This window comes from Nansenia antarctica (genome assembly GCF_963989245.1).
Source record: "Nansenia antarctica genome assembly, chromosome: 9".
Taxonomy (NCBI): domain Eukaryota; kingdom Metazoa; phylum Chordata; class Actinopteri; order Argentiniformes; family Microstomatidae; genus Nansenia; species Nansenia antarctica.
Window position 1 is genome coordinate 3,730,222 of NC_137679.1, and position 12,982 is coordinate 3,743,203.

General features: G+C 42.6%; 3 protein-coding genes across 3 annotated transcripts in view; 1 reads left to right on the top strand and 2 right to left on the bottom strand.

Moving 5' to 3' along the window:
• Window positions 1-12,982, top strand: part of LOC308165161 (NACHT, LRR and PYD domains-containing protein 12-like) — a 436,373-nt gene that overhangs the window by 345,648 nt on the left and 77,743 nt on the right. The gene's annotated exons all lie outside the window — the stretch shown is intronic.
• LOC308164752 (sorting and assembly machinery component 50 homolog A) lies at window positions 707-10,340 on the bottom strand. Its single transcript, XM_080538772.1, has 15 exons — window positions 10,198-10,340; window positions 8,489-8,599; window positions 7,816-7,917; window positions 7,593-7,680; window positions 7,039-7,145; window positions 6,436-6,566; window positions 5,915-6,002; window positions 5,095-5,223; window positions 4,504-4,575; window positions 3,897-3,983; window positions 2,808-2,878; window positions 2,253-2,320; window positions 2,003-2,149; window positions 1,450-1,591; window positions 707-1,080 (listed from the first exon to the last, which is right to left on the bottom strand). Exons 1-15 carry the CDS (start codon window positions 10,216-10,218, stop codon window positions 1,035-1,037), a joined length of 1,410 nt encoding a protein of 469 aa, XP_080394898.1. The 5' UTR covers window positions 10,219-10,340; the 3' UTR covers window positions 707-1,034.
• Window positions 10,727-12,825, bottom strand: efcab10 (EF-hand calcium binding domain 10; the record flags this gene model as incomplete). Its single annotated transcript, XM_080539037.1, has 4 exons — window positions 10,727-10,769; window positions 11,115-11,205; window positions 11,345-11,509; window positions 12,723-12,825. The coding sequence occupies 4 exons, from the start codon at window positions 12,823-12,825 to the stop codon at window positions 10,727-10,729; spliced, it is 402 nt and encodes a 133-aa protein (XP_080395163.1).

The following is a 12,982-nucleotide window of genomic DNA, read 5'->3' on the forward strand; positions in this document are numbered from 1 at the left end:
TCCATAAACATACCTTAACGGCCCCCTCCCTGGCTGTCTTCGTCTAGAAGCTTCTCATTTAATCATCACCATAATTAATGAAATATTCAAGTGAGGCAATGTCGGTTATATTTATGCAAATTAATGTGAAACATCGTGAGCCTGAAGACAGTAGTATGACATAGGACATACAGCTATGTCACTAACAGTCAGTTACTCTACACAATCTCAAAGTTAGTGTGCTTTGAGACAGTGTAGCAAATTTGAGGTTAACCCTTGTGCCCATAATTGTTTCTTGCGGCTATATTTTAAAATGTAACTCTGGCTTATCCAAAATAATTGTATGTGTGTCATTTGTGATTTATCAAGTCAGATGGAACAAGCAGATAATAACAGGTAGCTAGCTAGCTAGCTGGGTAAACAGTAAGAACAGCAGCTCAGCTGCCAGCTCCCAATACTAGTTTAGTTATCGAGCTAGCTATAACTTTGCTATAACTTTGCTATAAAACAGTCATACAGGATACCTCTATCTGTACATTCTTTTCATCCTCCTTTTTTTGCTTTCCCCCTCTTGTGCACCAGATGGCTTGGACCTCTTCATGATATTAAACATCTACCTGACGATATTTTTCAGTCTGAAGTTTGAAGCTGAATTTTGTATCCAGAAAAAAAATCAGGAGGAAGGGAAATCAATGACAGACAGACGCATAATTCCAACATCTGAGGGGAACATAATTTATTTCTGTGCTTCCAGACATAACATTTACATTTGACTCATGACAACGGCACTCATCATGGCTGACATCCCTTCTCGGTATCCATACACCGTAAGCGCTGAGGCTCCTGTCCTGTCGTGGTCGTGGATGGGGAACATCTTCAATCGTTGCCTAGCCACATCCAATAGTTTGGTTGCAGATATCGTATTGTACAACTGTGAGTGTGCGTGCAAGTGATTCTTTCTTCAAAGCATTGAACCAATGCTAACCTGGAACCTTGCTAAAACCAACAACAACAAAAAGAAACGTCCCACATTTCAACAGCAGCAGATCTGATCATCACAGGAATCGGATTCCCGCTCCGAACTGGACCCCGTCGCATATCCTGAACAAGAAGAAACAAAGTTGTATAAATTCCTGAGTGACGCTTCTACAGCGCACCTGATATATATTTGCGACTCTGTTCACAATGTTCACCAAACAACGTTCAAATATCTGGCTCGTTGGTGAACAACCCAACACTCGTCGTTGGTCAGTGGTCCAGTGAACACATACACGGTAGTATGTCCACCGTATTTCATATTTAGTAACATGTAAGCAGTGGGTCCATCGTATTTTATATTACTGAGAAGAAAAAAAAGGGTGTCAGAAGCTTTACAGATGTACGGATGTTCTTAATAAAGTGTTTGTTGAGTGTATATATATATACTGTATATATATAAACATTTGCAATGGGCAATCAGACAGCACCAACCTGTCTCCGCTCTGGACGCCCATAGGAATGCAGTAGTTCAGCTCCAGCCTGGCGATGTTCCCAAGGCGAAGCACCACTCCTGCTCCATAGGACCAGCGAATGCACTCCACCAGCTTCTTCAGGTGGGCTCTCGGACCCTCGCCTGGAGAGGAAACACACGTACGCATGCAGACAGACAGACACACACACAGACAGACACACACAGGCACACACACACACACACACACACACACACACACACAGAAAGACAGACAGACACACACACAGACACACACACAGACACACAGACAGACACACACACCACACAGACAGGCACACACACACACACACACACACACACACACACACACACACAGACAGACACACACAGACAGACAGACAGACACACAGACAGACAGACAGACACACACACCTGCTAAGTTAAAACCGTGATCGAGCAAAAAACATCGCAAGCTCTCCTACCTAAAAAACGCAGCCACAGTGTTTCAATACAATGTGTAATAATTGATCATTGAATCTGACAAAATTTCCTCAACATTCCAGCCACGCCCACCGTAGTTGAGGTTGCACAGGTTCCCCGCGTTGAGGAAGAAGTGGGTCCTGAAGAGGTCTCCGAAGCCCCCTTTGCCTGGACGGAAGGGCAGCGGAGTGTAGAGGTGGACCCCTCCGGCCCAGTACGCCTCACCTCCTAGGTAGTCACCTGTCACACCAATAACAACCACCACACATGTGAACATGCTATTTATCTCCTCCCCATCTCATGAAGCGACCTGGTTTAAACTAGCACTAGTGACAAACCTCACCTTCACTCTGAGGGCCGATGCTGTACATACTGAACCCCCTCAGACTGGTGGGACCTCCGAGATAGAACCTGTAAAAACAAAAAGATAGTTTCCTATGTCATACACTCACTGAATAGTTACAGTCATACACTAACTGGATAGTTAGAGTCATACACTAACTGTAGTACTGTAAATTATCCTGTGGCTGTGTCTCAGGAGGTAGAGCTGCCATCTAATGATCGCAAGGTCGGCAGATTGACGGTTCGAGCCCCCGGCTGGCCACATGTCGAGGTGTCCTTGGGCAAGACACTGACTGAACCCCAAATTGCTCCCAGTGAGCGGGCCGGCCGGCGCCTTGCATGGTAGCTTGCCTACCTCGCCATTGGTGTGTGAATGTGTGTGTGAATGGGTGAACGAGAGGCCGTTGTAAAGCGCTTTGGATATAAGTGCAGTCCATTTAGTCCATTTACCATCCTGGAAGAGAGTCTGCTAAATAACTGATATACGTTTAGCTGTGTGATGACGGTTATGTGACACAGAGATAATGTGATGGAGAGATAATTGTCTTATCTGTACCTGTCAGCAATGCAGGTTGGCTTCTCCCCAATGGGCAGGAGCATCCCCCCCCACATAGAGCAAGACAGGACCTGGAAGACAAAGAGAACAACACTGTATTTAATACAGCGCCCACTGTAAGTATTGACAGGCCACGAGTCACTACCCATGTTCTCTACTACCCCCCAGTACTGCGTCTCCTGAGACATCAGCTTCCCCCTATACTGTGCCTCCTAAGACTTCTACTGCCCCCCTTGTACTGTCTCTCCAGTGTCTATTAATAATAATAAAATTCATAATAATCTTTTTTCACGACGACTGCCAATGGCCCCTTGCCTGAGCTAGATTACTCTTCCTGCTAGAACTGGTGAATGGATGATTCCATTCTTAGTCAAATGTATCCATTGTAAGTCGCTTTGGAATAAATTTGGTCTGCTAAATGCCAAAATTTTAAATTTAAATGTATTGGAAAGAGGAAGCATTGTGTCTTCTTATAGCTCTATACTCCAACAGTTTGGATTTTTTAAACCAAACAATATCAGAGATTCTCAGCTTTGATTCAATGTCTTTCCTTTTTCAGATTGGTTTCATAATTTAGAAATGACAACTCTTTTTATACATAGTCTCCCTATTTCAGGGAACCGGTAGTATTGGAAAAATTGTCTTGGTGACGCTTGGTGTTTCTGGTTAGTCAGGTTCCGCCACATCCTTTGTGCGGGCATAAGAGAGCTGTCAAGGATTTTGACTTTCGAGTCTGCTATTGGTTATATATATATACATGTTTTAAGCCAGGTTCAAAATCTACTACCCCCCAGCATTGCGTCTGAGACACCTGCTTTTCCCCTTTACTGTGTCTCCTAAGACTTCTACTGACCCCCTTGCTCCAGTGTCTATTAGTGTCTATTAATAATAATAAAAAATAGTTATTTCTTTCTTCTTCTATCACAACGACTGCCAATCGCCCCTGGCCTGAGCTAGATTACTCTTCCTGCTACGACTGGTGGATTGATGATTCACTTGCTTAGTCTAATGTATCGATTGTAAGTCGCTTTGGAATAAGGCGTCTGCTAAATGCCAAAAATGTAAATGTAAATGTTCATTTGATCTCACCGAGTCCCAGAACAGACGCTTGTTCAGCTGGAGCTCAAAGTCCTCCTTCAGGAAACTGGCGTCTCCACCGGTGTAACCAGCCAACTCCTGCAGAAGCACAACGGTTCAACCCAATGTGATATATCAAATCAAATCAAGTTTTATTTGTATAGCGCATTTCTCACAAGATGCGACTCAATGCGCTTTATATGATGACAGAGCCGCAAGCAGGCAAAAGTAAAAACCTGTGCACTGTGCATCCAGGAAAATTCCCTTGCAGCCCTCTACTCATAGAGCGACTACTACGAGTTTGCCTACCAGCACCCAGGGGCGGACCCCAAACCCCCACTCACCCGGCCCGCCCCACCACCAGCACACCCGGCCCAGCCAAGCAAGCACAGACCATAATAGCCCCTCACCAGGCTAGCCAAGCAGGTGCCCCAGCGGCGGAACAGACCAGGCACACGGGGCGGCCGGGGGCCCCCGAGGAGAGGCCCGAGGACCACCGGCGCATAGCAAGCATATAATACCTAGAAATCACTTTGATGTGAATTTTTTCCAGTGTAATGTTGGTCAATGATGTTGTGACACACACCTGGTTGGTCTTTAGTAAGATGTTAACACACACCTGGTTGATCTTCAGTAAGGCTCCCCTCCTGGGCAGGATAGCTGAGTTCCTGGTGTCGATGACCATGGCATGCTGTGATTGGACAACACGTACGTAAATAAATAAACACCAAACAAGACAAGGACACCCGCATATACCATACAGTATATTGAGAGCAAATAAATAAATTAAAACATGAATATTGTCTTAAATGAACTTAAAGGAATGCATTACCATAATGTAACCTAATCCCTGATAGTGTTGGCAGTGATAGAAGGATTTTTTAATGATGTAATATTTGGGTTAGTAATGTAATGTTTTCTTGAGTGTAAAGTGTGATGTTTTTATGTCCTGTAGTTCTGTTTTATGTGATATTTATATGTCCTGTAGATCTGTTTTATGTGATATTTCTATGTCCTGTAGTTTCCTGTTTTAAATATTTTATAGCATCTGAGGCCGTATTTCCCCTGTGGATTTACCTGCCCAGGGACTGCTGATGTCATTTAGCTACCCAGCTAATTTCAGGGAGAGTCAATGACTGTCCATTGTCCCTTTTAAATAAACGAATAAATAAACATTTCAAAATTACAAAGCGAGACTAAGGATCCGTACCGAGAGAGATGATTTGAGGGAGTGGCCACTTTCCTCCCGGACAGCGAAGGAGGCGGTGCGCGCCAGACAGCCCAGCTCCCTCCACACCCCCTCCCACTTCAGGGTGTGGTTGGTCTTCCAGAGGGGGAACTGTTCACCACACAGGAGGAGAGACCAGGGGGGTAATTCCATCAATGTTACTAAAGGAAAATCTAGGCTTATTTTGATAAATCTCACGAGACTTATAAAAAAAAATCAGGTCTTATTTTGATAAATCTCACGAGACTTGTGAAAAATAAGCCTGGATTTTCCTTTAGTGACTTTAATGGAATACCTCCCAGAGAGGGTCAAAGATTGAGAAAACCGTTATATAGTGCAATTGAAACTGACAAGATTTTACTTGATCGAAGGTGGACTTGGCGTCTACTTTAGTTGCCGTAAGAACAATTATTTCAAATCAGTCAATGGACCTATCGCTAAGCCACGCCCCCTCAGACAAACAAACAACGCTTCACTGACAGTGACTGACTGACCGACCGTGACTGAATGACATTCAATGACTTACAATGGCGGGAGTTGGCACATTTCTGATTTCTGATTTACCACAGCAAGTAATAGACATGTTTTTATATATTTTGTCTAGAAGCTTTTCACCATCAGACATTAGCGAGTTGTTTGTCCGAGTTTTCTGCCTGTAGTGACTTTTGCTGTGATATGATTGGACAGTTTCTATTTCGGGGCGTGGCTTAGCGATAGGTCCATTGGTACAAAAAGCAGAAAATCACACAACGCTAAATGAGAACACAGAAATGGGGACAGTTGAATGGAAATGAGTCATTACGCTGATTTCTGTTGAGACGCCGCGGTCGGTCTCTCTCAGTGAGCTCCACGGGAACTGGCCGGTGACTTTGTACAAATTGACAGCAAAGCTGCAACAATAAGATGAAAATAAATATCAAAAGGTTGGATATCTGCAGAGGCAGAAACAGATAGAAGTGGGAGTGTATTCCCCGCATTAAGAAAGTTCAATAATATGAATAATAATAATAATAATAATACATTAGACTTATATAGCGCTTTTCAAAGACGCTTTACAAATTGAAAAGATTGAGTAGTAAAATAAAAATACACAAAAAAAATAGATAAAAGAAAGTATAGGGGTCTAATTAATTTTTAGATGACTCAATCTAAATGTCTTTGTAGGACAATCTACTCTGTATATTACTCTGCAATGACACTTAGATTTCGGGCGGAGAAGCGGTGAACAAGCAACGCCAACGCCAGCGTTTTTTGAAAAGTGATCATATCATATAAATCATATCAATCATATCTATACATCAATATAACATGTTGGTTTCATACTTGCGCTCAAAGTTGCCAGGTTGGGGCTTGCAGAAGGACAGGCCGTAGGAAGTCTCCTTGGTGCCGTAGGAGAACTGGAAGGTGAACTTCTCTGCACGGCCAAACACATTGGGCAGCTTAAGACCAAGAACCTGGAACAGGAGGTAATCCAGTCAAAATTTTGCGAGAATCAAGTCCCTCAAAGACATCTGTATTCATGGCCTGGGGTGGTCCAGTGGTTTAGCACCATGGCCTGGGGTGGTCCAGTGGTTTAGCACCATGGCCTGGGGTGGTCTAGTGGTCTAGCACCACGGCCTGGGGTGGTCCAGTGGTCTAGCACCGCGGTCTACAGTGCACACTATATGCCCATGTCAGCATGGGTTCGAATCCGGCCATGCCGGACTTTCTACATTGGTGCAAATTTCACTTGAATAGGCTCATTGGAAATACATTTACTGGACAAAATGTTGATGTGTTCAATACTTATGTCGCTGCCAGTCCTATGAGAACTCACCATGCTCCCTTCTAGAACTCACCATGCTCCCTTCTAGAACTCACCATGCTCCCTTCTAGAACTCACCATGCTCCCTTCTAGAACTCACCATGCTCCCTTCTAGAACTCACCATGCTCCCTTCGTTGTTGCCGACCATGGTGTTGTAGCTGCCGGTCATGCGTCTCAGCTCCGTCACTTCAAACGTCACGTCCAGTCCGTTTGGCAGTGCGCCGTCCCCTGAAACCATGTTGTCATGTACAGGTCAGAGGTCATGTACAGGTCAGAGGACTCTCAGTAGTAAGGTGACTGAAGTACATCTTATTACATTTTCTGCATTTGATATTTATGTTGTATATGGTTATTTATGTTATATTTAGTTATAGAAAGAGACTCTATATTTGAAATGTTGTAATATATTGTAAGGGAGGAGCAGGACTAGATACATTTTCACTTCCTCCTGTCCCCTTCCCGAACGCGCTAGTGTACATTGCATTTTCTTTTTTTTTACTCTTTTACTTTTTATGTTTTTATCTGTTTATTGTGTTTGGGACAAATCAAATCAAATCAAATCAAATCAAATCATGTTTTCATTGTGAGATATTTCGACAACGGAAAATGAAAACATTGAAGTGAAGTAGAGATCCTGCCAGGTCAGAAACGCCGGCCCTCTTGAGTAAACAGTACCATGTGACGTATCGATGACAACTTCCACTTGTCTGAAGATCCCAAGATGTAGCAGCCTCTGCCTGGCTTCATGGGACCTCTTCATGACCTAAAACATTACCAAGAAACACAGTTATAGACAATCTATGCACCAGATCTCCATGCAGGAGAGAAAGAATATACTACTACACAACAACAAACTGTTTTAATTATGTTATTATTGCAGACAGACAGACTCACTTACGTCAATCAAGTTCTTGGCTCGGAAGACTCCGGCGATTTCATATGTTAAGAGGTCCTCCTTGGTTCTTCCGAGCCCGTCTATGTGTACGCGTTGAACTATGACCTGAACGACAGGCAAAATGTGTCCCAGGTTTGTGGGAATCGACAGAAAAACAAAGATGTTATGTCAGTTTGTCATTCATAAGACTGGAAGAAGAAGACTAGAGCTGTGAAACAACCTGCGCCAAAGTTTTCATTCAGGAATGGCGTCTGTTTAGAGCTCAACTCAAACAATCGTCTGTTTAGAGCTCAACTCAAACAATCGTCTGTGTAGAGCTCAACTCAAACAATCGTCTGTATAGAGCTCAACTCAAACAATCGTCTGTATAGAGCTCAACTCAAACAATCGTCTGTATAGAGCTCAACTCAAACAATCGTCTGTTTAGAGCTCAACTCAAACAATCGTCTGTATAGAGCTCAACTCAAACAACCGTCTGTATAGAGCTCAGCTCAAACAATCATCTGTTTAGAGCTCAACTCAAACAACCGTCTGTATAGAGCTCAGCTCAAACAATCATCTGTATAGAGCTCAACTCAAACAACCGTCTGTATAGAGCTCAACTCAAACAATCGTCTGTATAGAGCTCAACTCAAACAACCGTCTGTATAGAGCTCAGCTCAAACAATAATCTTACATCTTTGTTTTCCAGAACCTCTTGTTTGGACTCGTGCTCCATCTCCGGGGGCTCGATGTCGTCTGCGTGAACCCCCAACTCCGGTCCCTGCATCGGGAGAGGATCCAGACTCTGCAGCACAACAGGTCAGAGGTCATTAGTCTGCAATCTAGGCAAGGCCAGTTTATTTGTACAGCACATTTCATACAACAGGGGCAATTCTAAGTCCTTTACATCCATTGTTTAAAAATACAGCAAGAGGAGCATAGTAAGAAAATAAAATTGACAATGAATAAAAGCAAATATAAGAAGTAAATAGATAAAACATTTAATAAGACAATAGTTAATAGATAAAAGACACTGATAGAAGTGTTTGTGGTTAATCATAACCGCTGCAAAACATTACGGTTTTAGCTTGGATTTAAATATTTTAAGGGTTGGGCCTGTTTGATTGCTTTAGGGAGTTGCTGCTGCACCGTGTTTTGTTTTCACTATAATGATTAGCTAGTGCAGTGGTTCTCAATCATTTTCGGTTACTGTGCCCCATAATTGCATTTTTGCTCTGTCAATCAAAAGTACCAGCTCATGTTTATTTTTCCATTAGGGCTACTATGCTCTTAGTCGTACCGGTCGAGAACCACAGAACTAGTGGGTACAACAACTTTTTTTACTAGTCATCAGGTTTGTCAAAAAAAATCGCTGTTTACCTTGTTATGTAAAAAGCATGCAGACAAGAGGCGTTCTGGGCATAAATGAGAATCAGAACAATGTAACACTGACAGACATTTCAGTCACACACAACACTGCCTCACACCACCACCTGACAGGCTAGACCACTGCCCAGTACACAGGTCAAAGACGTGGCATGTACATTTTGGTGTCCAAAGCATATTTATGATGTTAAAAATATCCACAAAAATGTAAAACACTACATTATGTTACTCAACTCTCCCCTCTTTACTTACTCATTGTAAGAAATGAACATTTAAGGAGCTATTGGGCTCAAAAGGACCAAACTGTCCTTCCTGGGTAACGTCCTGACTTAAAATCTAAGTACAAAAATATGCCAAAGATATATAAACAAATATAACATCGTTAATTATCTACCTGGGCATAATTGTGTTGATGTTTGCAATGATACCTACAAATATAGTAACAATATACTACACTTATTTACATTTTTGTTACAGTCCAAACTGGTACCAGAGGGAGAGGCCAGAGGGCTCGACTGAGTTTGAATGTCAATCTCGGCCGACAGACAGGCTGACAGACAGACAGACAGACAGACAGATAGACACACAGACAGACAGACAGACAGACAGACAGACACACACACAGACAGACACACACACAGACACACACACACACACACACACAGACACACACACACACACACACACACACAGACACACACACACACACACACACACACACAGACACACACACAGACACAGACACACACACACACACACACACACACACACACACACACACACACACACACACACACACACACAGAGACAGACAGACACACACAGACAGACAGACAGACTGACAGGCAGGCAGACAGGCAGACAGGCAGGCAGGCAGACAGACAGACAAACAGACAGACTGACAGACAGACACAGATGATGACATCAGTCCTACTAGCTAGCTCGCTAGGTACACACACGGCTACCCAACTCAGAGGTCATGCTTTCCCCCCTAAAGATGTTGAGCAGTATCCTTACCCTCGCATGGACGGTCCCCATGTTTAGATCTCGGATGCAATGTCCGTTGAAATTTGGCGGGTATATTTTTTAGGGGAAATTGTCAAATGTAATTCACATTTGGCTGAAGAGGAGTGGAGCTTCGCAGACGAGGGACGCCATGACACTTCCAACCGAAGCCACGCCCCCTCCGTACATGATGGGAGAAGCCACGCCCCCTCAGTACATGATGGGAGAATATGGGTCATGTGGAACAGTTGCCAATTTGGTATGATCAATAAAGGAATTTGACCCCAAAACTCGTCGTTGCTGTTGTAATATTGCTCATATGGTTAAGATTAAATATGTTGGCTGTGGTTGGCATTCAAGAATCCAATAATTTTGACAATGGCACTAATCCAACTTGACCATCACATTACAGTTTTAATGAACAATCCATACAATATGACACCAATATAGACACTATCAATCAATCAATCAAAATCACGAATTCTTTAATAATATACCTGTCAAAACCAATATGTTATATAATACAAAATGTACAACGGCATTATGACAGAAATGTTGCTGAGCTTCGCTGTAAGCCTTCCTTCCTGTAAATAAATAAATAAAACAATGATATATAGATATAATTGTGTATATATAGACAATAGAAATGTTGGGTTTTCCTGCTAGTTACACATATTAACAAATATGAACAAATATGTTCAAGTCAAGACTCAAGACTAAAAACCCATCTTTTTAATATTGCCTTTAAATGAAAAAATAAATAAATGATGATTATATAATGATTGGAGCACTTTGAGCTGCAATGTTTGCAGGAAAAGCGCTATACAAATATAATAATAATAATTATTATTATATGGCATTTTTGTTGTGTTTTCCTGTTAGTGACTATGGCATTTTTCTTTCCTAACTGGAGGGACAGTGATGCTTACGCCTCTCTCTTGAAGGTCTCCTGAGATATCCTGTCCTTGGCCGCACCATCAGGGCTCTCATTGAAGCTTTTTATTCCCAGAGTGGTTAACGCTATGAGACAAAACAATGACATGTATGTATGCATTTGTGTTGAGTCGTGATTATACAAAGTCAAATAAATAAACGATGGTGGGGACTGGAGTGAGCCGAAATGGATTATTATTATTTTTTTCTAATTTCAGTAACTCACCCTCCTTATACTGAACCAAAGTAATGCGACCTTGTTTGGTCGGGTCCAGAATCCCCCAAACTGCGTCCAGGTTAGAGTCGTTGAACAGACACGGGGGGTCTACAGAGCGCGTCTTGGACACTCTGAGCTGCTCCAGCTGGGAGATGAGGAACTCTCGCGGTCTCTCTGGGGATCAAACCAGAACAAAATAGGCTACATGGTAGCTGACAGAGAAAATCACACAATAATATTAAATAATAATAACACAATAATCGTGACAATAATATCTATAATGTTTTCCCATTCATTCTTTTGTAGATTCATTCCATTCATTCGGTCTGTATTTTGCAAAAAAAATAATATTATTTAAGCAAAATACAGACCGAATGAATGGAATGAATCTACAAAAGAATGAATGGATTTTTTTAAATAAACCCAACTATGGATGAGGATAACAGACACAATAGGGCACACACAACAAAGGGCTGAAGCTAAAACAGTTAAAGGATTTTCAATGAAAACATGATCTTGAAGTGGCTCGAGGTGACTAGCTTCAGTTCCTCACCAAGGCCAGAGAATTGGGCATGAGCGCTCAAACTAAAAGCCGTTCTCCCAGAAACTGTGGAAGCATTGGGGAACCTCAGAAACTAGCCAGTCTTGAGATCTTGTATAATTTGTGATCCTCCATGTCTAAGGTACGATACAATAGTCGTTTCTGGAGAAGTGTTTTATAAACAAAAGTAAGCCACAATGGCGTCATCTTCGATTAGCTAGGGCAGTGGCGGACTCAAGCTGTTTGAAGGGCAGGTGCGAAAAGGAAAAAAGGGCACCTACTGCACAACATGGGACCCCATCAGTGCACATGGTCAAGTTTAGACCATTGGAAGGGCAGCCAATAGGGCACATCCTCTAATTTTGCCACTCAAAAGGGCACTTTAGTTTTTCAATGGTGGGGGCACATGGTCAAGTTTAGACCATTGGAAGGGCAGCCAATAGGGCACATCCTCTAATTTTCGCCACTCAAAAGGGCATTTTTGCCACTCAAAAGGGCACTTAAGAGAGACGTTTTTCAACTGTGGGGGAACCAGGAGGGGCGGTCGCCCCCCCTGCCCCCCCTGAGTCCGCCAGTGAGCTAGGGAAACCCATCTCACATTCTGGTATAAAGTACATTAATGAATGGTATATCTGTCGCCGTTTATTAACGTTTTATACATGATTATATACATTATTAAGACAACCAACGATAGCCTAAAGCTATGGAGTAATTTAAACCCCTGCTGGTTGTATCTGTCTTAAAATGCTGCTGACAGTCAATTAACGCCAACAAATGCATGTTGCAAGTTAGCTATCTATGTCAGCCTAAAATGTTTCCTAAACCTTAATGAAAGAGAAAGCCAACCTGGTCTGTAAAAGAACAGCATGCTTGTTAAATTATCCATAAGTTCAATAATTTGGTGTTTTTCAAGATATGTCGCAGCCTCTTGCTCTCGTGGAGTTGCCATACTTGCTGGACGGACGGTTCTGTTTACATTAGTTGCTAGGATACGGCCATATCTTGGCTGCGTTCGTAGATTCGCTCTGGAATCTGACCAGCACTCATCGAATGCCTGTTGTCCAATCAAATTACTTGGTCCCTTTATGCCGTTGAGCCCAGTGTGT

Bases quoted from the DNA above. Each gene is read 5' to 3' on its own strand.
- LOC308164752 (XM_080538772.1), bottom strand. From the start codon at position 10,218: ATGGGGACCGTCCATGCGAGG. The intron at 6,567-7,038 runs GTGAGTTCTAGA...CTCCTGTTCCAG, and splicing joins GCAACAACGAAGGGAGCATG to GTTCTTGGTCTTAAGCTGCC. The intron at 6,003-6,435 runs GTATGAAACCAA...TTATTGTTGCAG, and splicing joins CCTGGCAACTTTGAGCGCAA to CTTTGCTGTCAATTTGTACA.